The sequence below is a fragment of the Semicossyphus pulcher genome, unplaced genomic scaffold, assembly GCF_022749685.1.
Source record: "Semicossyphus pulcher isolate SPU_LCO1_2020_fin unplaced genomic scaffold, fSemPul1.0.p SCAF_5, whole genome shotgun sequence".
Lineage (NCBI taxonomy): Eukaryota > Metazoa > Chordata > Actinopteri > Labriformes > Labridae > Semicossyphus > Semicossyphus pulcher.
In genome coordinates this window covers 7,602,460-7,628,217 of record NW_027211726.1, presented here as the reverse complement: position 1 = coordinate 7,628,217, position 25,758 = coordinate 7,602,460, and the positions used below count along the sequence as shown (strand labels likewise).

The 25,758-nt window shown below is 41.0% G+C and overlaps 2 protein-coding genes across 2 annotated transcripts in view; both read left to right on the top strand.

The window, feature by feature from the left end:
- Window positions 1-1,171: 1,171 nt before the first annotated feature.
- On the top strand, window positions 1,172-10,350 carry sall3b (spalt-like transcription factor 3b). The gene is made up of 4 exons (XM_069681290.1): window positions 1,172-1,253; window positions 5,262-8,213; window positions 8,323-8,666; window positions 9,504-10,350. Exons 1-4 carry the CDS (start codon window positions 1,172-1,174, stop codon window positions 9,894-9,896), a joined length of 3,771 nt encoding a protein of 1,256 aa, XP_069537391.1. The 3' UTR covers window positions 9,897-10,350.
- Window positions 10,351-11,648: 1,298 nt separating this feature from the next.
- atp9b (ATPase phospholipid transporting 9B) overlaps window positions 11,649-25,758 on the top strand; it is a 46,543-nt gene continuing 32,433 nt past the window's right edge. Inside the window, exons 1-8 of the mRNA XM_069681540.1 lie at window positions 11,649-11,728; window positions 15,077-15,250; window positions 18,367-18,517; window positions 19,471-19,584; window positions 20,884-20,992; window positions 21,613-21,671; window positions 22,970-23,021; window positions 24,693-24,787. Coding sequence (XP_069537641.1) covers window positions 11,649-11,728; window positions 15,077-15,250; window positions 18,367-18,517; window positions 19,471-19,584; window positions 20,884-20,992; window positions 21,613-21,671; window positions 22,970-23,021; window positions 24,693-24,787 — 834 coding nt within the window. The remainder of the gene's footprint in view (window positions 11,729-15,076; window positions 15,251-18,366; window positions 18,518-19,470; window positions 19,585-20,883; window positions 20,993-21,612; window positions 21,672-22,969; window positions 23,022-24,692; window positions 24,788-25,758) is intronic.

Here is a 25,758-nt window from a genome sequence, read left to right as displayed (position 1 = left end):
ATACCCTTAACACTCTTGATATTTGGTTATCCTAACCTTATGATCGTGTGGTGAAAGATTTTGTGGCAAATAAGAGTTTTAATTTAAACTTTTGACTCTATTTGGAGACTTTTTCTTAACCGAACACGAACATGGAACCAAAAACTACAAAAACGAAGGTTTTCTTCCTCATTAAACCCTCCACACTGCCTTGATCCTCACTACAAGTAAGATTTCTTCTCCAGCATAGAGACATTTTCAGTCTACAATGGCGCCAAATTGTGGGAGGTCGTAACAAATGAAGCAGGCGCTCCAACACCTCCTGTGGTATCCTGGCAGTAGCCTATCGCAGCCGGCTGAAGGGCATCTAATGATGGACCGGAGGCGGAGGCAAAACAAGGAGAGCGCCGGTGCCTCGGACAAGCCAGGGAGTCTCACTTCCGACAGCCAGCAGTGTGAGATCGGACCTATCTGCGTCCGGAGCGAATTTTTTACGCGCTGAGTTTGTTTTTACGCACGTGTTTTATCCGGTGGGAGTTTTTTCACCTTTTACGCAAGAATAAACTTTTCTTAAACGGGTCGATTCTGGAGTTTACGCAGGTTTAGGAGACTCGACACACAGCTTGTCCTCGTGTGGAAGGATAACTGCTCCTTCTTGTGTGAGGCGACGGATTCAAGCGGGGCATCCATCCATCCACAGCCCGAGAAGTCAGTTGAAACTGGAGCGTCTTTTCTGACAAAAACTGCAACAGCTCAGAAAGGAAACACGAATCTTAAACCTAAACGGACTTTATCGAGATGCGGCATTTTCCCACAAAGTTTTACCCATGACACGCTCACACCGAGGAGCTCTGGTCGGACTGAACCATGTTGGAGCTGCTCGGAGTTGTGCGTAAAAGCAGCCGCGCACCGGACAGGAAGTGAACTAATTATTATTAAACCCCACCCCTCATTTCCATATCTAGCGTGAGCTGGCTGGAGCGCAGCCAATCACCCAGCGAAGGGCAGCAAGAGTCGTAAAAGCATTCTCCTTCCTCCATCACAATCGCACTGACATGCGCAATCTGCACACGGGCATCGACAGCAGCCTCAGTTCGCTTATTTCATCGAGCCCGCTCCCTCTGAAGGGTCCCATTCGCTGCTCGTAGATGAGTCGGCGGAAGGCAGCAGCGAGACGCACACAGAGAGCAACATGTCCCGCCGCAAGCAAGCCAAACCCAAGCACCTCAAGTCCGAGGAGGAGGCGACACGGAGCGGACTCCTCAGCACGAATGGTAGGTGTCCTGCAGGCTTTCAGCGACTTTTACCGGGTTTTACTTCAGCTGCTGTTTACAAACCACCGGCTGAGAGAAGAACAAGTGTCGTAAAGGACAGTTTCGTTTTATTGTAAAGAACGTGTTGAAGTGGAAATATGGTGAAATTGACGTCTGAAATTATCCAAAAAAGTTGGATAAACATCGCAAATTAAACAAAGGGGTTCAGGCGATAACTTTGCTCTGACTGTGGGACTCTTGGTTATTTACTTTGTTTCATTTTAGCGAATTTTAGTTTTCAGTTTTGAGGTCAAATAAAAACCACGTTTGTCTGAAAAGTCATTAAAAAGTCCCCAAAAGGTTTTTATGATGAATTTAATGCTGCTTATTTTAATTCGATTTTAATTTTTCCTTTTTTTAAAAATCAAAATTAACCGATGACAATGTTGACAAACAGGCAAATCAATGGAACATTTACAAATGAAACCAAAACAAACTATTAAATATAATAAATGTTGAACAGATTAGAGAGGGTGAGAACAGACAGGGCCTGATGTGTGCAGAATAAACCCATCTGCAGTGTTATGTTTACGGTCTGTTTTGGCTCGAGGCCTTTCTATCAACTAATCAAACTTTTACCTTTTAATAAGAAACATTTACATTTTACACCAGGAGAAAATACGAACATTACAAATGAAAATGTGGCCTTTTATGAACAGATTTTTTACAGGCTGAGGAACTCCTGTATTTATTGCTAAGCCTTACTTATATGTACTGTAATTACACTTCTAATAAGTTAATAAATACTATAAAAAAACAAAAGAGCTAATGCTTCTAAAATCAGCATTTTTTAAACGTAACATTTTGCCAGGAGTGTATAAAATAACTGTTAAAGGTTATCTGCCCCGTACACTTTTTTGTGTAACTAAAGCTCTCTTCTTCAGTATGTTGACAGAAGCCTAACCAAATTTAAAAAATATATATATTTAATACAATTTTTTATTTTCTCTTCATGTACTTTACGCACAGGACAGCCTGGATGTTTTTGGACCCTTTTAATCACAGCTAAAAGCTAAGCACTAAGTCATATCAGCTGTCGCATTATCACTATACAATTACCTTTAAACTATTAGATATTTGTTTAAATCTTAAATTGGCATAATTTTGAATGGAGTTTGGTCTATGGGTTCTAAATTTAGTGCAAAACTTTTAGAAAAAAAGGTTTAAAACCTTCAACTTTTGCTGACAGTTTGTTCATCAGAATAACTGTAAATTAATAATTTAATATGATTCATTTCTCGCATGTGCTTTGGTTTATATTTAATGTTTACTTTGTTTATCATTTATGGCACCACTGAGCAAAAGGCCCGCACAAGACCCAGCCAGTTTCACACATGAACTCAAATCATTGCAGTTGTTGTTCCATGTTTTTCAGTGGAATTATTAGTCACTTTATTATTATTATCTGTGTTATTATTTGTGGGTGTGAAAAGGTGTCGAGTGAGTCAGAGGCCCTCCCACAGCCCTGCAGCCGGGCGGGGGGCTCCACCACCCGGAGACGGGCTTTGATTGAGCCTGCTGATTTAACCTTTGTCAGGCTCACCCTGCGAGGGGCAAGTGCTCCGTGTCAGGATCATAATACAATTAGTACATCTCAACCACTGACCTCTGCGGCCCAGGGGTCACGCAGCGAGGCAGAGAGGCATCACTGCCGACTGTGAGTCTGTTTGCTTTCATGATTTTTCTTTTCTTCTCCAGACGACAGAAAATAACAGACATAAATCTGTTTTCTGCTCCGAACATCGTGGACTGAGTGAGGCTGACCTTTGAAAATAAATTCCTATCAGTGTTATTATATTTGGAAATATATTCACAGCTTTAAATCAACACTGATCTTTTCTTTGTTTTTCCTGGAAGTGAACGTTACAACGTGCAGACAAACTCCTGAGCTGGAACAGTAAAGTTTTTTTTGCGCCTCTGTTTGCTGGATCGCCCTGGTGATCTTCAGACCACCCACGGTGTGAGCCGCGACTCTGATTATTTACTGACCAGTTCCACTTTTAAATAGATTTCACTCACTCAGCTGGGTTTACACTCTTCTTGTTTAAACTTAAAAATAAAGTTTAAACCCGTTTGCTAATCTCAGCTGTGAGACAATTTCAAGCTGAATGCTGTGACGCCTTAACAAACGTTTTACTTATTAATACCTGCTTCACAGTGAGTGTTTGTATGAGCATTTGTTGCTGATAAAACTGTAAATACACCAGACGTCACAGTCGGTGTAGCTCGAGCTCATTCTTTCAGGTGGAGAAGCAGCGTTAACTGGAGTGTATTGACTCTAGAAACACACACATACACGTATACACACATACACACATATTCATGGTCAAATTAAGCACAAGTACACACACACACACGTTTAAATATCTTTTCTAAAGAAGTCTAAATGTTTAAGAACAAAGATGCAGCACATATGTCGGCCACACTTACACCCACCCACACCCTTTTTTCTAACTATGTGTTAGAAAGTGAAACAAAAACGTGTATATTAATAACTTTGTGAAATAAAAGGTGATTCCCACAGTCTTATCTTCACATCAGAAATTGCATTTTTCCGCTTTCAGATCTTTGCACATTGTTATTCACGGTAAAGGGAAGCCCGAGCGTTTGTTACAATAATTTACTATTGATTCCCCCAAATCTTTCCATCTGGTATTGCTGGCTGTTTCCTAATGGGGCAAAGCCTGAACAGATGCAACACTGACTCTAAAGTGTAAAATCTCCTCTCAGAGAATGTGTCACATCAGCTGCTGAACGAGGACAAAAGACAACCATGAAAAAAAAAGATTTCTGTCAAACATTAGAAAAAACATGTTTCATGTGTGTCAGGATATTTACACATTTTTACAGACAGAAGAAAATCTAATTATTTGATTAAAAATCATTAGAATATTCTGAACGTTGAATTGTGTCCTCTTTTATTTTGCTCTGAATTTAGAGCTTAATGTAGAATTGGCAAACTTTGCGCAGGTCATTTAATGTAATAGAAACATCATAACGCTGTCTGTTGTAGAACTCTGATATTGTATGTTGAGGTCTGTCATTAGGATTAATCCAGCATTGATGCAGAATTACAATGGGGAAAAAACATTTGAGTTTTTTAGCGCGACAGAGTAGTAATAACTAATTTGTTATATGTTTTATAAAATGTTGTGATTTGCTGCATTAAAAAATCGCTCCTGCAGTGTTTTATACTGTATCTAAATTAGTGACGACCAGCTGATTTAACACTGTCTAACAAATCTTTGGATTTTCCAATCAGCTTCAAGGCGACTAGAAAAACATTGTTTTACATGCTGTAAAAGTTCCATGTTTTATAAAGATGAGACACATTACGGAAACATATGGGTGCATAAAAAAATCAATATACTGTATGGGATTTCATTATCTGTCTGAATGCACAATTGAGAGGTCAGATAACTTCATTGAACTTTATTGATTTTTTTCTAAAGATTATTAACATGTGAAAAACAAAGGGTGTGAGTTTAAAGCTTTCATTATTATTGGGCCCTGTTGAATTTAACATTTAAAGTGGCGTTCCAAAATTAAAATGAACTCTGCTAGCATTATTGAAAGCAGCAAACATTGAAAGAGCCGGGTAAACTTTAGCTTTCCTGTCATCTAATTTCATATATAAATAGAGAAAAACAAGTGAATAATATTTGCAGTTAAAACTCCAATTTTCCACACTGTATGTCAGAGTTAAATACCTGTTTATGCTGTATTTGTTAAAATTGAGAAATCGAAGATGTTTATTTTACATCAATCCACCTATGTTTTTTTGAAAAGCCTCCTTGTAATCCATCTTAACATGTTTGTTATCAGTGGACACTCTGGGGTTTATTTGATTTAAACAATGCACGTTGTGGGATTAACTAGGATGAGGCAAAGTCTGTCCCTCTGGTGAAATATCCAACAAATGATCAGCTATCAATTTTCTTAATCTTCCTTTTTTTTTTATTCTTTCAGACGTCTTGAAGAGAGAAGAGACTAATGGAGGCTGCAACACCAGTGAGGAGACACACATCTGTGACAAATGCTGTGCTGAGTTCTTCTCTTGGACTGAACTGAGTGAGCATATGAAAGTTTGCACTGAGGATCCCTTGGTGCTAGTAGTAAAGGACAATGACCGGATGCCTGAGGAATCTCCTATTGGACCCTCTCCTGCTCCTAGTGTTGCATCCACAGACTCTTCTGCAGCAGAGTCCACAGATGCCGGCTTTGAGCTGGGAGAGACTCTGGTGAATGACAACGATAGTCTGGATAATTTAGAGGAACGCATTGAGCGGGATGAAGCCATGGAGCTCGAGCATCGCCCAGAGGACATGTACACCACAACTTCCAGCCCCCAGCCTCCAGACTCAGCAGAATCCACTTCCCCCCAGATGTCAGCTGCTGGCAGCTTTGGCATGCCAAGTACAAACGTGACACTGGAGATCCTCCACAGCACCAGGGTGGCAGTTGCCCAGTTCTCCCAGGGGATCAACAGCTGTGGTACTGGAGGAAAGGCAGCTTCAGCAGCCATCCCGGTGATCCTGGAGCACCTGTTGGCGCTGCAGCAACAACAGGTCCACCAGCTGCAGCTTATTGAACAGATATGCAGCCAGGTAGCAGTCATGAACAGGCACCCAACACAGGCAGCGTTAAACCCAGTCTCCAGGTCTCTGTCTCTGGCATCTAACCCTTTCCCTGTTCAAGGCATCGTCCCTCCTCCTATCCTGCCTCTGTCAGGTACGATGCCTTCGTCAATCAATGGACAGGCTGCTGTTTCTATGTCTTCTGTGCTTGAAAAGTCACAAAGTCTCCCCTCACAAACTATATGCGGCCAGTCCAACTTTAGGGAAATAACATGTACCTCAGCTTCTTCAGAGAACTCCACCCCACCTCTTTCCAGCAGCAGCACCATCTCAACATTACTCCCTCCTTACACAGGCTCACACACCAGCAGCATTAGCGGTACTCAGACACTCAGCTCCTCCAGCCCCCTCCCCCTGGGGCAGAGCAGCCTCCTCAGCTCGTCCTCCAGCCTGCCATTTCTACCTCAGAGCCCCCCCAGCAGCGTCATCTTTCCCAATCCCTTGGCAAGCATTGCGGCCACAGCTAATGCACTTGACCCTCTTGCGGCCCTGATGAAGCACAGGAAAGGGAAACTGCCCAGCTTGTCCTTGTTCGAAACGAAGCCCAGCCCAGAGGAGCCTTTCTTCAAGCATAAATGCAGGTTCTGTGCCAAAGTGTTTGGCAGCGACAGCGCTCTGCAGATCCACCTGCGCTCCCATACAGGAGAGCGGCCCTTCAAATGCAACATCTGCGGCAATCGCTTCTCTACAAAAGGGAACTTGAAGGTGCACTTCCAGAGGCACAAAGAGAAGTATCCTCACGTCCAGATGAACCCCTACCCAGTGCCAGAATATCTTGATAATGTGCCAACAAGTTCTGGGATTCCCTACGGTATGTCCATCCCTCCAGAAAAACCTGGCTCCTCATGGTTGGATAGCAAACCTGTTGTAGCAACTCTGCCAGCAACTATGGGTCTTCCGCTTTCCTCAAGTATTGGAGGCTCAAATGACCCTGTAAGTGTAACACCATCCGGTAAATCTCCCTTCCAGCCAGCTCCTTTTGAATGTGTATCTTTGTCACCTAACCACAGAGGCAGTGAGGCTCATTTCTCTCCTGTTTCAGAGTCTCCACAGTCTAATCGTGAGACAGAAGCGTCCAATACACTGAAAACAGAGGGGGTTCACTTGCCCCAAACCTGCTCCCTGAGACCAAGAGCCAACCAAGCGACAGATGCAACCAGTACTACAATCCCATCAGTGGCTACCACACCTGAACACATCGCCTCAGCATCTCCTGTCTCGAACTCTCCACCCATCTCGATCAACTCAGACGAAACTTACTTCCCGACTGGTGGCCTCCTGGACTCTATGCAAACATCCGAAACCTCAAAGCTTCAGCAGCTGGTGGAGAATATTGACAAAAAGATCACAGACCCCAACCAGTGCATCCTCTGTCACCGCGTCCTCAGTTGCCAGAGTGCGCTGAAGATGCACTACCGCATTCACACCGGGGAGAGGCCCTTCAAGTGTAAAGTTTGTGGCAGGGCATTCACTACTAAAGGCAATCTGAAGGCTCACATTGGTGTTCACAGAGAAAACCCTCCCGTTCAGGTGCAACACTCATGCCCCATTTGCCAGAAGAAGTTCACCAACGCTGTTGTTCTTCAGCAGCACATTCGTATGCACATGGTTGGGCAGATTCCAGACTCGACCCTGGTGGACGGGCTTCATGAAATGGACGGCGATATCTCCGTCAATGAGAGGAACTTTGACAGTCTCAGCAACAATAGTAATGACCTCATTGATGATATTTCCATGGAGGATGATATTGAAGAACAGGAAGAGCAGGCTGAAAATATGGAGGACCAATTCAAACCCTTGATCTTTGATTGTAATTCTCCTCCCAAGTCCTCGGCCGTTATCTCGAGTATAGCTGCTTTGGAGAACCAAATGAGGATGATTGACTCTACTGTAAGCCTAAACCACTCCTTTGGGATAAGATCTCTTACAAACGGCTATAAAGACAGCAGCCAACTCAACATTAAAAGTGTTTTATCAGAGAAAAGGGCAGAGAATTGCACTGCAAACAGCCTGAGTATGTCAGATTCCTCCTGTTCACCCCGTGTGTCAACATCTCCGATTCAAAACAACCCAGATAGCATGACGATCAAATCACCTGCAGAGAACAACAACAGACCAGAATCCCAAGATCCTTTGGCAGCTTCAGTGAAGAGAGAGCAATCTGAGTCTCCTACCGCTGCATCAGCAGCAATGGCCCAGGAGCTGAGAGGAATACAGGCCAGTAAGACGAGTGTGAAAGAGGAGACTCCTTATAGTATGTCATTCCACCTTAGCAGAGAAAGAGGTACACTTGCATTTGTTTGGTTTAATTTAGTCAAATTGTGTCCTGTGTTCTTTAAATCTTGTTTCTTTTGTGGGATATCTCAATATTCTCCTCTGCACTTTTATTTCAGGTGCAGGTCAAATCAATCCCAGCCTGGAAACGGGCCCACCTTCAGGAATGATTAAAACCGAGCTGAATGGTCACAGTCAACCAAACAACCCGTCCGAAGCACAGCACCCGTCGTTTAGCGTCCACATCCCCCCGGCTTATGCACCGGTTGGCAGCCCAGGAATGACCTCCCTGCTTGGCCCCGCTCCTCCTCGTCGAACACCCAAGCAGCACAACTGCAACGTCTGTGGGAAGAACTTCTCATCAGCCAGTGCCCTACAGATCCACGAGCGCACACACACCGGAGAGAAGCCGTTTGTTTGCTCCATCTGCGGCAGAGCTTTCACCACCAAAGGCAATCTGAAGGTAGATAAAGGATGATTTTCTCTGCATTCCTGTGGATTCAGGCTGATGCATTTTGTATACATACAGTATTTGGAAGCAATTGTATATACTGTATGTACTTTTTGTGAAATATCAGTTACTCTTATTTGTCTCCACTCCACCCTGGTACTGTCTTTAAGCATTTTAATGCAAGGCAGCATCCATAGCGACAACATACAAATGTAAAGAAATAGCGTCTTCCCCCTCACGTACTTGTCCTCTGTGCCTTTCAATTGAAAAGTTTCTAATGTAAAATTGTGAAAACACAAAATATACACCTCTTGCCAAACAGTCGAAATCAATGACAAATGCTGATTATTTTTTCCATAAATCAACTAATTTTGTGGTAACTAAAATACTAGAAAAAAAACTAACAGTACATCTCCAGATTGCTTCTCATGTCCAAAAAGCAGGAAGATATTTCAGTTTACTCTTTTATTACGCTAAAAAAGCAGCAACTCTTCATATTTGAGCCGCTGGAAACAGCAAATATTGGGAAAGTTTTCAATTGGAAAGTTTGCAAACAATTGCTTGATTATTAAAAAATATTGCTGATTAAATTTCTGTCTAACCCACATCAAAAAAAAAATATATATATATAAAAATATATATACATATATATATATATATATAAGAAATGTTTTTACATTCTGTGCAAAAAATATATAATTTTCAGATAAGCATATCAATTTGTCGATATATACAATGGGGGAGTAGAGAAAATATGTGTAATAGTTTCAAAGTTATTGGGACCATTCATGTTACACATTTCAAAATAAAAGCATCCACCAAATTCAACATCTAATATGTCGTTTTCAGGTTCATATGGGAACTCACATGTGGAACAACGCACCAGCCCGGAGAGGCCGGCGGCTGTCGGTGGAGAACCCCATGGCCCTTCTGGGTGGAGAGGCGGTGAAATTCGGGGAGATGTTTCAGAAGGACCTGGCAGCTCGAGCGATGAATGTAGACCCTGGATTTTGGAACCGCTACGCGACAGCTATCGCCAACAGCCTGGCCACAAAGAACAACGAGATCTCAGTGATTCAGAACAGAGGCATCTCTCAGCTTCACCCTCTGACTGCAGGCATGGACAGGATGAGCACCGCAGGAAGTCCAATAACCAGCCGAACCAAGACGGGCATGGACCTGGGAAATAATAGACACTTTTCTATGCTGATTGACGACAGCAAAGAAATTGGAATCAATTAAAAAGAAGCTGGATGGTGACTTGATACTTATGCAATCTACTATGGACATTGAAGTATTTGTAAAACACCTTGTTTGTTCTTATGTATATAGACTTAAAGAACTTTTTATCAATTGAAAGAGAATAGTAGGGTATTCACATTTTGCTATTTTACTTTGCTGTCATTTGTGAATGTTTTTTTTCTATACATAAAATAAGTTGTTTAACTTGTACCTGAAGATTCCTACGGTGCTTAGACGTATGGTTGCTCTGAAGAAGGGAACATATGTTCAAATCAATAATGCAAAGAGTCTGCTATTTTTTCTGGACAGCTGCCTAATGCTGCTGGTGCAAAGCACAAAACATGCTCATAAATACCCACAATTATGAGTTGCAATGTTGTCAATGTTATGGTGAGAGATTGTCTTCTTAAAGAATACTTGGACCGAATAAAAACTAGAACAAACTGTCTATGTTCAATCTCTACCTCACTGTGTTTCAACACTAAATAGGAGCTTATGTGTCGTTATTGCACACAATGCTCTGTTGCATCAGAGTGAAAAGTCCAGCATAGACTAAGCTCTTTAATTTCAAAACACCTGAATAAAAACAAGTTTATTTCCAAGTGGCATTCATGGAATTTACCTTTTGTTGGATAACAATAAACATAAAGTAGCAAATGTCTATGGCCACAATTATGAAATTGAAATTTTACTTTAAAAGATGTGAAAAATGTATGAAGAACATGTTAAATAAATCTACATTCATCTGTACAGAGGAGAATGGATTATGCAAAATACTGACCAAGGGATGCGCAAATGTTCATGATTTAAAGTGTATAAAATATATGTTATTGCAAATCTGACCTCATTCACGACATTATGCATTAATGTTAGCAAGTCTGTACATTAAAAAGCAGGGGCCAAGAGTTTTTCAGATTGATCACTATGTCTGTGGAAATGGCTGCTGTAGAAATTACTTTATACTTATAACTAATTAAGCCGCTTTATCTGGAATATTATTTGGTAAAATTTGAAAAATTAAAAAAAAATAGCCTAAGAAAAAAAGTCATCAGCTTTAGGGTTGATAAGTAAATGGCTGGGGTAAATAGCAAACCATTTAATATTTAAACACAGTCTATATGGAAAAACATTTTCCACTTAAATGTTAGCCTAGCCTTTACCTTTTTTTGGAGCTTTCAACAGATCATCTAACGGTCATTATCAGCGGATATCTGCTATAAACCCGTTTTCATTTGGGTGAGGACTGTTTGTTTCTCGTTTGATTTCAATATGATTGACAACTGCTGTATGCTATACAATATATATTTCGAATTAATTCTCATGAATGCTTCACACAAGACTTCACAGTCTAATTTTTATCAGATTTAGACAAACAAAGTTATCTTGATCACAGATTGACCGTCGTGAATTTCAGAAAATTATGCTGCCTTCGTCGACTTATGGAAAGCGCAGACTCCGATTGGTTACGTCAAATCAGACATACTTTTGCCGTTACATCCTGTGTCTAATCTGCTCGGTTTTGTAGATCCGTCACCAAAGAGCTAAGTTTGTCAGTTTTTCAGTGACAGAAAGATTGAGATATAATGAAAAATACCACATGTATAGCTTTTCTCTAAATTAACATTTGTCCTCGCATCACAGTACTTTTTTGGCTGCAAGTTCCATATTTACTGACTTTTGCTAGCACCTGAATGCAGCATAAATCCTCAACGTTTTTTAAGGTGACGTCAGGATGTGTACTGCCCAGCCAAGATGGCTGACAGCATCCCGTTAAATCCAGTGCGGAAGAACTCGAAGAGAATCCCGTATTACAACTCAGCCAGACTTTCAAGGTATGAAGCGACCTTACTTGGCTGTTTTCTTTGTTCGCGTACTGAAGTAACAGCCGTTTGTATAAAATGTTTTCATATTGCTGCCTCGCTTGCTGTCTGGGCTCCGTTTCTGTGTGCGGGTCGTGTCTGTTAGCTTGTGTTGCTATTAGCCCGGCTCCTGACAGCTCCTTCGCAAATTCTTCCTTTGACAGGTGCTTGGTTTGCTAACATCTTCCATAAAGCTTAAAATCAATCTGTTGATTAATCTGACTTTACTAATCCAATACAAAAAACACTTTATAACCTCTTCATGTGCGGTAGCAACAGATATTTATTTACCACTGTACTGCTTAGTTCCCTCATTTAACTTAGAGTCACATGATAGCTTATCTGTTAACAACAAGTTCGGCACATGTTATAAAAGTGTTGTTGCATGCTGTAGTCATCATTCACAAGCTTGTTCATTTTTCAGACTGGACGAAGATGAGCTATTAAAGCCCTCAGGGTCAGGATTGGACAGGAAGTGAAGTAGTCCCATGACCAGGTACTTTTAGAACAAGTAGTAGGTTGTTGCTGACTGTTGAAATAGTGTAAGTGAATGTGTTTTTAATTGCTTACCTACCACAGATTAATCTACTACAATTGGCCTTGCATAAACAGATTTTCTTGATTTGTTATGATGTTTATCTACCTCACATTTACACTTGGATTATAAGGAAAACTCCCATTCTTTATTCCTCTCTCTTGCCCTCTGTAATAAAATTCATGTGACAGGTAATTGGGCCCTGTTGTCTAACGTCACTGAGCAAGTCACTGCTGGATCAGCTTCAGAGCAGTCAGAGGCCCTGAAGGTGGTAAAGATATACTTATAAGCTTTCCACCGACACAGGAAGCAATTGTTGGCAAGGAAGCCTGTGCTGCACCGGAGACGGTGAGCCAGCAAACGTTCTTACAAACCAGGCCACGTTTCCACTCGATGTAGGGTTGAATTATTATGTAATCTGTTGTGGGAGTTCCATAGCAAGACACACTGGGGCTATTAATGTACCTTGTTGAAAAGTCCCAGCAGTGTGTAAACAATGTACAAAACGGCAGTGAAAAGTTGCTGGCAATTCATACATTGCTACAAGCCTCAAGAATGTATTCGGAGGTTTGGTTCAGCAAGTCAAAATGTATTCATTATTTACATCATCAAACACTATTTTTTGAGTATTCACCTTGTTTTCAGTTCCTGTCTATTTAGATAAAAGTTGCTACATTTTTTTAGCACTTTTATCCAAAGCAGTTTACTCCACTCCGGCTTACGGGGTGCAAGAATAGATACATGTTTTTAGGAGTAAAAGCTCTTTATTAGTATCCTTATCTCTCTGGTTCTCAAACTAAATCTGCATGAGCTCTAAACTCGAACAGACGGGCGGCAGCAGCTTCTGCATGTTTTGCTGTGGCATGATGAGCAGCTCTGCAGGGCCGCGTCAGTGAGAAGCAGTGTGCATGGTGGATCTTAAGCTCATAATCCTGCTGATGCTAGTTTTTTTGCTTGTTTACAAGACTCTCAATGGTGTACATAGGAGTGACCTTTGAGACGGCTTATAACCCACAGATTCATAAATGTATTTTTCACTGTCTACCCGAATTTACAGTATCTCCCTCCACCCAGGCATATTTGATGATGTTGTCATTTTTTAAATCTTAAAATGAAGTTTAATGTGCAGACTGATTAAAATCGTTTCGGTATTGTGCAAGCAGTTAAATAAAATGATTAGTTTAATTCAGTTCCAGCTTGTGAGCGCAGTCTTGTTTTGCAATCAGCTTTAAAATGTTGGACTCCCTGCCACAATGAACTGACCTCTGAGAAACATTTGTTGTTTACTTTATTATTATTAAGTTGTTATGGTGTGAATGAGCTCTCACAGAACCTTGTACACTTAAAGGGTGTTTTTTTTTTTGCCATCAGTCTTTTATTTTTTGATTCCCATCCTGTGTGCAGAAAACAGTAAATCCTTAATCAGCACATTTTCAGCGAGTCTCTACACCTGCAGTTCTCACCTCCTCAGATTTTCACACATTCACAAACAGTGATGTGATAGAAAGCCTCTGGCCTATGGGGTTCTTTCTGTACATTGGAGCTGGTTTGACTCAACAAGTGGTTGATGGTAGAAGCAGTCATACATTGTAGATGGACGTTACACTTGTTATCATATACTTTAGGTGAACACAGCTGAATAGGAAGTTCGGCATAGGTGGAGGGAACAATCGGTTCTTACCGTAATGTTAGACTTCAACTGACAATCTCGAAGATTTCAGTTCCGTTCTCTCGTAACGGTGTTGTTGCTTGTTGCTATTGATAAAATTAGTCAAATGTGTCTGCCATATCAAGCTACAACTGTTAATTCGCATTAAATAAACAAGTTTTAATCATAAAATCTGAAGAGGTTTTGTTCCTGGTTGAGTTTTCTGTAGAGAGCGACTGTAACACATTTTGGGATCACGGCCATCTTGAATTTACACCGATCAGTGTAATTTGCTTTTGTGACCACAGGTTGGTGGACAAAGTGTCCATGAATGAGACCAACGGGTCTAAGTTTCGCAGAATTAAATATTATGGTGCTGTGAAGCCAAAATGTAATGTCCCCGTATGAGGACGCAGGGTCTTAAAAAAGATTGCTTTAAGATATTTACAGTTTTAGATGCATCTTTCCTTTTCATAAGTTTGTTGTTGTTTGATGTCCTGACCAGTTTCTTCTGATGTGCAACACAATTGTTTACTTATCTCTGTATGTTAACTGCATCTTCTCTTAAAGTGTTTTTATATTTTTGCTGTTTACTTTGTCAACTCTTTGTGCATTTGGTGAATGTGCAGCTGGCTCGGGTTTAGCCAGTGCTGCGATCCCATGTAGGTATTTCCTGGTAGGCCGTCGTTATTCTCGAGAGTGGCCTCATGAATAAGACATTACGTTCTTCTTAAGAGTGTTTCCAGTGTTCCTTTTATAATGTGAACAGAAGAAGTTCTCGACAGTACTTAGTGAAAGAGGAACTGGGCCAACTACTCTAACTAGCTTTAATCTTTGCTTCTCTTCAGTCCGTCGCAGGATTTTGTACGTTGGACCTAATGAAGGGCTTTCTCTTGTGCTTCACTCTTGACAGTCAAACAAGCTTTGAAATGTTTGTGTTTGGATACACGGCCTGTGTGCATGTGGATTAAAAGAGGAGTTTATCGTAAAAAGTAGTCTTTTTTTTTTTTTTTAGTGTGTATATTAAATATAAAATCAGCATGAGTGAATTTTTTTAGAAAATAGTCCTACAGAGCACAATCCATCTTTTTTTCATGTTCCAAGTTTCTTTACATCTGACTGTCCTCTGTCCTCACAGATACTCTTTAGAAGATGAGCCCTCTAACCTGGACGAGATGCCTCTGATGATGTCGGAGGAAGGCTTCGAGAATGATGAGAGCGACTACCAGACGCTGCCCCGGGCCCGAGTCCACCAGAGACGGAGAGGGCTCGGCTGGTTCCTGCTCGGAGGGTGGAAAGTCCTCTGCGGCAGGTAATTCTACACCATCATATAAGATTACTTTTTGGCCTTTTCTGCCTTTATTAAGTGAGAGGACAGTGGATAGTGTGGGAGATGAGATGCGGCAAAGGGCCGAGGGTGGGAGTCGAACCTGGGTCCGCTGCATCGAGGACTGTAGCCTCTGCTTGGGCTGCGCAATCTAACCATTGAGCTAAAGCTGCGCCACAGATTTCTCTTTTTTTCCTGACATGATGACTGCTGTTGGTGGCTGTGTATGATGACTTATGAGTTATGCAATGTTCACATTTTAGTCTTACGTTGGTGCTGATCATGTAGTTCAGTCCCCGTTCTGCTCAGGAGAAAAGTTGTAAGAAACATTTATAAACAAACAAAAATAAACTATTGTTGGGTTTTAAGACATATGAAATGCTCTGCTTGAAATAATAAATTGTGTCTGATATATTTGTTCTACAAAATATGTTTAATTACCTAAAAATCTTCCCAAGGCATCTCCTCCTTCTCCCTCTTTAAAAATTCCAGAATCTGCACAGTCCCACCCACTATGCAAATTTCCAACCGTCCCCTCAGTTGCAAAAACAAAACACGTCTCTGCCATCGTTAAGCGGGAACTTGTTGAAACTTAGCTAGCTTAATATGTAGTAGTTAGTAGTCGTAACGTTATGTTAGTAGTCAGTAGTGAGTTGCAAAAATTACGATGACTGTTACAGCTGGCTTGCGCATCGCAAAATTGGTTGTCATAGGTTACACATAATGATATGCATAGCGTCACCCCGTCCATTAACGGGATTGGCTCCTTAGGTTTGTGACGTCTCAAACCTGCCGATCTGAAAACGTGTTGTTCAGCCTGTCCTTGGTACACTGCCGTCTAAAAGCAGACAGGCCCAGCCATGGAGATGACTGCTGATGTTGTCCCTGATATGTCTTGTAGCACATGAAGAACACCACATGGAGATGTTTACAAGGTTAAACACTTGATTTTCACTGGAGCGGGTCTTTAAAATAGTTTCTGCTTTTTGCCATAGTTGTTTTTACTTTCCACCACATACTGCCTAGGCATTTGAATATCAACTAACATTGTTTTTTGCTGTTATTAAACTAATATAGTAAGATTGATCATTCACAACATTTCCCTAGTTAACCTCAGTCCAAGATTGATCGGGCATTCAGGAAGATATTTTTGAAGAATAATACACAACGATATGTTCTTCTTTCAGACCTTAGAAGTCATGTCATTTTCTGTCTGTAGAGTCCAGTTACCGTGCTTCCATTTGGACCTTTTAAACTGTTCTGAAAGTTGTCCGTGTTTTGTCATTCTGTAAATGTGTAGTGTTAGTGTATAATGTCAGTAAGCGTGCCCGCGATGATCAGTTTGGATTTCAAACGCACCGGTAGTTGTGCATGAAGTGCAAAGAGAGGATAAGGGCATGTTTTTGGTCGAGTTCCTCGATGCGCACCATCAGCCCAAAAAGATTTTCAGGTCAAACAGAACGGTGCGGTTTATCCAGCTAATGATTAATTTGACAGGTTTTGCCCTCTAAAGATGCTGCTGTCTGCCTAAGAGAAGCATGTTTGTTTATGCCAGAACAATAAAGTGCAACATTAATGAACAAATGTTTGTGCAGCTTTTCAGTGCCCCAAAAGAAACATTTAATGATGCATATGCATTTCACATGACATTCTTTTTGTGTGTGTCGTTTTGTTGTTAGTGGTGCGTCTCCAGTTAAAGCTGCATATTGATCCCCCTCCCCATCCCCCCACTAATGAACAAATCGGATTTTTCACAGCTGACCAGTTTGATGCTTTCCAGTAATTTTATGTGTGCTTAGTGTGGGATTATAAAACACAAATAATTCACAGTGAATAAGCCCTGACTGTTCAAATGGCATATTATTTGAATAGCATTCATTTGCTCAAATAATCGCTCTTATGAAACTGGACTGGGAGTGCACAGAGACCCAGAACATGGAGGCCAATACAAACAAGACTTTTACCAAAGTTGATTTATTTAGTTTCATGTTTTTGCCAACTTGCTTAAAAAGTGGAAAAGCCAAGTCGATCAGCATGACGGTATACACTGACACTCTCCCATCGGTCCCCCAGAGGTGCCAGTTTAGGTCATGCTCACATCAAGCTGCTCCCATTGTAATTTCCCCCCACACTACACCTCTGTTTGCGTTAGATATCAGATATGGTAGATAAGCACCAATGTAGTCATTAGCAGGTTGATACAAAGTCAAATACTTTCTAAAAAGTAAATTTTAATCTAAAATCCATCTCTTTAATCTCCTCGCAGAACTTTGATTATATCACGATAATACCATGGGTACATAGGGCAGGGCTCTTAGAGTCAACAAGAGACGAAAATAACAAGGACAAAGGTGTCATCATATCCTGAAATACAGTACGTTCCCCTGTCTGCTTGTTGAGGCTCATTGGGCTCTTAAAGTGTCTGACTCCCGAAGCATTAACAGGGGAATTCCCTCCTGTAGGGACACTAACCTTTCCACAACATTCAAAGCGCTACAAGCCGAGACCGCTTCATAAAACTGTGTCAAAAGAAGAAAGAAGTCTGTAGATGTAATTAACACTGACAGACCAGGGATATAAATAACACCCGTTCTGTAGGATGCAGCGGGGCACAGCTGCAGAGGTCACTGGTTACAACTGAGAATGGAGGTTGTTTAATTCTGAAGTTCTGATATTTGATAAGGAAAAACATGGCATGCTGTCATTTAAAAATCAGGCATTTATTGGCATGAAGCTCCAAATGTTAGCTAAACAGTTGCCTCTTTTTCGGAACTTTTTCCTATACAGGATATTCAGAATTGTACTCCTCGTCAGAAGGCAAGACACAAAACACTCACCAATGCTTGATCTTGAATCTAAGTATAAATCTCTTTCAAACAATCTCGTCCTTGTATAAAAAGAAAACAGGCTTTCGGTTTACTAAAAACAGAAAAATATTTGGACTTACCAAATTGACTGACTGACTTTTTCTTTATTCTGTCATTTAATGTATTTGGCGCATTATTGTTAATGAAAGTGGTCGTTGCAGCCCTTCACATTTAGTCGCATGTGGTGGATATAATGTGTTTACACTGAATCATGTCGACCTCTTCCTCTCTCAGCTGCTGTGACTGTCTGGCCCACATATGTCGGAGGATGAAGGAGCTGAAGGCCAGGACGGTGTGGCTCGGCTGCCCGGAGAAATGTGAAGAGAAGTACCCGAAAAACGCCATCAAAAACCAGAAGTACAACATCTTCACCTTTGTGCCTGGGGTGAGTAGGATTCGAGTTAAATGTGTTTCGTTACGTAACAGAATTCACATTTCACGCTCTGATCTTTGACGATTTTCCCACTATTATTAACTTTTATAGTTCCCTCAGTCCTCCAGTTGAAATATGTTGATCTTTTCGCAGATTAACAGCGCGTAAAGCACAGCAGCGTGCACTGGATTTAATTGTTAACTGCTCTGTCTTTAAGTTAACGGTTTCCTCTGTAGGGGATCCATCAGACTTACTTATTAAAAACCAAACAGTGCCGTGATTAAGAGGGCTGCCTTCGGCCCGGGCCATAAAATGTCAACTGTCTATTAGAGACGTAGATATTCCCATAGATGGTGAGCAAACGGCCCCTGTTCTCCCTCCACTTTGAATTATTAAATGCACACAAATTGAGTTTAGCAGTGTGCATTTTTCCCTAAAGGTCAGGGGGTTCATTAACTGTAGAGCATCGTCCATTGATCCCTTTGTCTCTGATAATCTGTGACTAGAAGCTAGACTCTCATTATTGCAAACATTATTCAAAATCTGACCTTAGATGAATAGAGTACGAAGAGATCCCTGTTGATGGATTGCCCATTAACAAAGAGTCCTCAGGAAGTCGCAGGTGACCAAAGTTGGCCTGTTGTTATCAATCGTTATTGTGCTCATCAGTCCAGTTTGTCTTGTGCTGTATGTTTATTCTGCAAAGCAACATTGTGCTAAGTTACTGAGGAATCGGCACCATGAATGCCATTGGAAACAGAAGTTCTCAAAGTGTCAGAGTTCCCATTAGGTTAATGTAAAGTTAACAGCATTAACACGTATCGTATTCATCTCGTACAGTAACCCATCCCGCCTGCCTGGTGCTGAATCCTCTTTGTGTACTTTGGCAGCTGTCGTCGTCTCTGACTCACCCCGCTGACGCGTTCACTCATCTCCCTGAATCCTTGTCTTCTTCTCCCTCTCAGGTTCTCTACCAGCAGTTCAAGTTCTTCCTCAATCTCTACTTCCTGGTGGTGGCGTGCTCCCAGTTTGTGCCATCACTGAAGATTGGATATTTGTACACGTACTGGGCGCCTTTGGTAAATACTCTTCAGTTTCCACCCTGTCCTTGGGATTTGTATAAAACTTATGTTGGTCATTTGAAGCATGTCTGCCCTGGATTAAGCCACAGATGTTGTGTATTCATAAGTGTTATGGGGGTCAAACAGAAGGGGATTTTTAAATCATGAGACCTTATTTTAGAAAATAAATGTGTGTTAATCTTTGGCAAGGGACCAATCATTCTTTTTCTGGCTTCTACTTACGGGCGCTGAGAGGTCTATGAGCCACTATCTCTTATTTTGCCTGTTTTTTTTCCTATTTTTATTTCCATTTGTACCTCCCTGCTACTTTGTCTTGTGCTGTTGCAACACCCAAATTTTAAATTACACACATGCAAAGTTTGTCAGTTAAGGGCCTGCGTTGTCGGCTTCTATTTTCGATACAAAACCATTGCAGTTCAGCGTATTCAGCAAAAATGCCCTCAGTGTCGGCAGTTTTTTGTCGCTGCACTTTGGAACACCGGTTTGCTCGTCAATGTCGCTTCTCCCACACCGACCAATCAAAATCACAGAGGTGAAGGCGAAGGTACAATCTCCAGGTCTATAGCTGCTGCTAATGTCTGGACATGATTCCTTTACATTATTTTTATGTTTTCTTGGTAAATTTTCCTTGAATAAAAGCAAATATGAAGCATACAGAGCGAACAGACTTGATGATCACTACCGAGGGAAGCGGAAGTGCCACCAGAGAACTTTAGTAACCTAGCAACAGTAAGCGCCAGTGAGAAGCACGCTGACTACTGAGCGCAAAAAACGCTGTTAGTGGACACAGGCCCTTATGAGACAATTTTCAAGTCCAGAAAGTCACATTTTGTTGTAAAACTGTGAAAGACAATGAAATTATGTAATTACAACAGTATACACCTAAAAGTTTTACACTAACCAAAACCTTCAAAACGGCCTTTATCATCCATCCTGGGAGCATGAATTGAAGTGTGCCAAAGAGTCTGCCATGTTGGTGTTGGTGCCGTATTTTGTGTGGGACAATAGATGTAGTTTTCTGAATGGTACTTAATTTATTTTTACCATTTATTTCTGTGGATCTTTTTGCAGTTATATATATTGAAAGACATTATATGTGTAGTTTATATCACAATTCAAGTGTCAAAATAAAGTCTCTTGCTGTAGACTATCTTTGATACTTTTTTGAATAAATTCAGTATATATATATTTTTTCATTTTCTGAAGTTGATTAAAATAAGTATTTGTGTTGCATTAAAGATTCTGATATAAATCTCCCTTTGGTATTGATCAGTTTCATCCTCTTCTGTCGTTCAGGGTTTTGTGTTAGCTGTTACGATGGTGCGAGAGGCTGTGGATGAAGTGCGACGGTACCAACGGGACAAAGAGATGAACTCTCAACTCTACAGCAAGCTCACAGTACGAGGTCAGTGATCCACACTTACTGTTAGCTTACATTATGATAACAGATATTTAAGTTTACAGTCACCTTCATCTGCAGTTTAGAAACAGCTCTCCACTGGATCTACACTCGTAACAGAAGTCGTTCTTCTTGCAGTTATTGCATTGATTTTTCTCTCTCAGTTTCTCGGACTGTATGATCTGTCCCTTTGTTGAATGTGTGGTGAAATCCCCCAGTGTGGTATCTGTGACTGAGGATGTAGCTTTCACACTCTGTATGTGCTCATGTGCATGTACTCAGTTATGAGCACAGAAGAAGAAGGGTCGTAGCGGATGTTGAGGCAATATAATCGAGAGTGACCCCGAGTGCCGTTGATTTTGTCTGTGCCTCAGAGCAGAGGTGAAAACAGAAGGGTATTACATGATCAAGCTGGAGGTAATCAATCTGTGAGGAGGTGAGAGAGAAAGAGAAGAATAGTAGCAGAAAGTGGTTTGTGGTTTTAAGAGTGAGTGTCATTTTCAAGAGACAGAAATCAATACCTGCTTTTTATTTCATAGCTTTTTAAAAAACCTTAAATCTCCTAAATTTAACGTAAAGTTTCTTCTCTCTGTCTTGTTCTTCATTCATCCTCTTTCTTTCCTCAGGTAAAATTCAAGTGAAGAGCTCAGACATACAAGTTGGGGACCTGATCATTGTTGAGAAGGTAAAGTTTCTGGTAGATACCTTTTGCATGAAGATATTTTAAAAACATCAGTTTTAGAAAGTTTTCTACTACAAATGTTACTGCCACAAATAGTTATGTGGGAATTGCTGTAGAGGTACGTCAAATGTTAATGGTATATTTATAACAGAGTTATCACTTTATTGAGTGAGCAGTTTGGAATTCAATTATCTTAATTTTGCTGATCATAACCAGGTCCATTAATAAGCAATGTATGTTTAAAATAGTGTGTTTTACTACATACAAATGTGTTGCTGACCTTAACTTTAAAACCCTTTTTAACACCTTTAACACTTACTTCAGTTGATCCAATATAATTTTACTCTTTGTCTTGTAATGCACACATAACATGTAAAACACATTCTCCCCGTCTCTGAAAGAAAACTTTAAATAGTTAAGAAGGAACTCTAAAGAACATCGAATTTACTGAAGGCACAGTGCATAGTTTTTATCAGAGTTTATTACACGGCTGTGGAAAATACTTGATTTTGATTAGTTAATTACGGCATTCCAAGGTCTGCTATTTCTCGATAATAGACCTTTGCTATGAAGAACAGACTGTTGCTATGAAGAACAGACTGTTGCTATGAAGAACAGACTGTTGCTATGAAGAACAGACCGTTGCTATGAAGAACAGACCGTTGCTATGAAAAATAAACCGTTGCTATGAAAAATAAACCGTTGCTATGAAGAACAGGCCGTTGCTATGAAAAATAAACCGTTGCTATGAAGAACAGGCCGTTGCTATGAAGAACAGGCCGTTGCTATGAAGAACAGACCGTTGCTATGAAAAACAGACCATTGCTATGAAAAATAAACCGTTGCTATGAAGAACAGGCTATTGCTAGGGATGCGGCTCTAATCACACAATCCGTAGGACTAACTGTATCATATTAATTAATCTGGCGAAAGAAGTCCAGTAAATTTGACGTAGGCTTGTTTACAGAGGGAAAAAAAGAAAGAGACGATTCCTGTGGCCGGTTTCATCTCTTTTCTTTTTTTAATTTAAAATTAATGAAATAAAATAAAAATCTTACTTAGCTTCACTGTGACTGTAAACTAAAAATACTCCCTCTCACATGTTAAACATGTGATGTTTAGTTTCAGCTTCGCCCACATGAAATCTAGATGCTGCTAGAAAGTGAACAAGTCACCATTACTGTGTTAGACATGTTAAAGGTGCCGACCTTGTTCAATAATTCAGGACAGTTTAAAGGGCTTTGGCCACAGTGCTCAATAACACATCGACATTTACACTCCTGTTTTCTTTCTCTTTGTAGAACCAAAGGATTCCTGCAGACATGATATTCCTGAGAACATCAGAGAAAACTGGTGAGCTGGTCTAACTTTAAAAATATAAATCAGGTTGATGTTGAGTAAACATAAAAATAATGTGCAGCGAATCTACCTCTTGGATTGATTATGGTTTTACATTAAGAAAATGATCTTGATAAACATTCTTGCAATAGATTTAACCAAATGCAGAAAACCAGAGGAGCTTACAGTTGAACTTTGTTTGCCCCGTGGCGCTCGACCAAACTGTGTCAAGATCATTTGGGTGAGAAATGTGACTTTTCCCGCACCTCCAGTCCCTTGACATCATCGGATCGAGGCAGCCTGTGATTCATATGATTTATGTCACATTCTTCTGGTGACTGATGATGCAAATTCCAATTAATCAATGAGCTGCATCCGATCCCGGCTCTTATAAGGGGCATCGGGAGGAAATGTTCAGAGGACATCATTTCCATCAATCTTTCATGTGCCAATATGCTTGGCAGGGAGTTGTTGATGTCTTTATGCCTCTAAAACACAAACACACACACACACAGACACACACACCTCCATCTTTACTTTGTCTTTCACCTACTCATACACACACGTCTCAGCGATGTTGTGTGAGGAGCTGAAGTGCCATCGCAGCAGAAGGAAAGCATGAATCATCCTCCTTGTGTTAATGTTTTCCATCATAGTTAACCCTCCTGGGATGGTTTACAGCTGCCCTTTACCCTCTCTGTCAAATAGTCGCTCTCATCCATCAGTTTCATATGTAATATTACCTCAGATCAATACAGGTCACCACTGCTCAATGTTTATCGGACCTCTCTGTGTCCACAGCAGCCACAGAAGCTCTGGATCAATGTTCTGCTCTGCTTGTTCTGCCCTGACATATGCCAGCTTATTATAAAGACATTGTTTTAAACGCTTAAAGAGGGGGTATTCTGCTGTTTCACATTTTAAGACATGTAATGTTACAATGTTGGATGTCCAGACTAAACGTGGGTGAAGTTTCAAATCTGTAGGTGAAAGTATGTTGAAGTAATTCCTAGGCTTTTCAGCTCAGTCTGCAGGCTGCTGTGAACGCCAGGTTTCACACTTGTGATGTCACAAAGTGGAGGAACTATTATATATATTTATTTATATATTTTTGGGCATCTGCCCAAGACACAGCAGAACCTCCTGCCCCTGGAACAGTTCAAGGACACGCCCACCCAGCAGCTCTGCTCATCAAGTTGGTTACGAATGCAGCAGATGTTTGTTTGAAATCGAAAAAAGTGAAGTTTACTCTTTGCCGACAACTCTGTAACATGGACACAGGGTAGGAGGCGAGCCTCAAAACTGAGGTCTGCCCCTCGACAGGCTTCGGAGGGCTGGCCAATCAGAAGAAAGTGGGCTTGTAGGGGCGGGGTTTCTTAAAGGGACAGAGCCGTTTCGGGCAGAGGCTGTATGAGGGCCTGCACAGAGCACCAGTGTGAGAAAAATCATAACTTTTTTTAAACTGTGAGTTATGCTAAGCTACTCCACAGGTATCACAGAGTGAAATATGAAGCTTGAAATTAGCATAATACCCCCCCTTTTAAGGTACATTTAGCAGAATCAGGGGTTTCAAGTGGCTAACCTTGGATACTCCTTTGGTAATTACTCACAGTTCTAGGGTAAGGACACCCCATAGTTAGCATAGCTACATATCCTCCCTGATCATGTCTCTGTCTTCTTCTTCAGGTGCTTGTTTCATCAGAACGGATCAGCTGGACGGAGAAACAGACTGGAAACTAAAGGTTGCTGTTGGCTGCACACAGCGACTACCTGCAGTGGGGGTACGGATACATTACGATGTAGGGAACCTTGTGAATAAGTGAATGAGTGTAGCACTAAAAGCATTGCTTCACCTGCTGTGATGGAAACCTAATCACTGATGATAGACAGTGGGAACAGTCTGGACCTGACAGCAGCTACCGTTGACCGGAGGCGACACTCAACACTTAAGATTTAAGTCCAGTTGATGTTTTTTTTTTGTTGCCACTTAATGGGATCATAGAATTAAAGTTTCAGCAAGTCATTATATGATTGAGCTGTGGCATCCATATTGGATTTCAAGATACCTGAAGATAGCAGGAGTTGTCCTCACTTGAACCATTATTAATCCTGTATGTCTGCTCTTAATCACTTAAAAAGTCCAGTTTGTCTGAACAAAGGGTCTACGTTTGAATGCATCGTTCTACTGAGCAGCTGAGCCGTCTTCTGTTAAATGCTGCAGCAACTCTACTCTCCACCGGGGGTTCAGTAAAATAATCTTCCTGCTCCCCTCTAACCGCTCTGCCCGTGTTCTCACCAGGAGAACACTATCTGAGCATGACTGAGGGTTCGCCAGGCTGCTGCAGAGGCCGCCTGTCTGAATAATTTAATATTTACAATCAATTTTCTTCCACTTGAGGCGAAAAAGGTGGCTGCTGTTTGGTGCTCGACGGGCTAAAGGCTGCAGTCTTAATTGTTGGCACGACTGAGGAACAGATGATTGAAGACGTGTGGTTCATTGTTTATTATGTCTTCTTTGAGGTTCTGTCATTTTTTTATTGATAGTTAAACAGCTTCCACGTGTTTGTTTCTGTTCTTCCATTAAAACCCTCTGTTGTGTTTATCATTAAGTACCCAATATGTATCTAAAACAAGAGGGTGCAGGCCAACCTAGTACCCAGAATTTATAGAAAGACTTGGAGAAGAGAGAAAAATGGACAAAATGCAGAGTAGTTCACGTTCATGTTTTGACACTTAATTCTCAGTTTTGTTC

Excerpts from the sequence above, each read along its gene's own strand:
- sall3b (XM_069681290.1), top strand. The coding sequence starts at position 1,172 with ATGTCCCGCCGCAAGCAAGCCAAACCCAAGCACCTCAAGTCCGAGGAG. Across the intron at positions 1,254-5,261 it reads CGGACTCCTCAGCACGAATG|ACGTCTTGAAGAGAGAAGAG; the intron begins GTAGGTGTCCTG and ends TTATTCTTTCAG. Across the intron at positions 8,667-9,503 it reads CCACCAAAGGCAATCTGAAG|GTTCATATGGGAACTCACAT; the intron begins GTAGATAAAGGA and ends TGTCGTTTTCAG.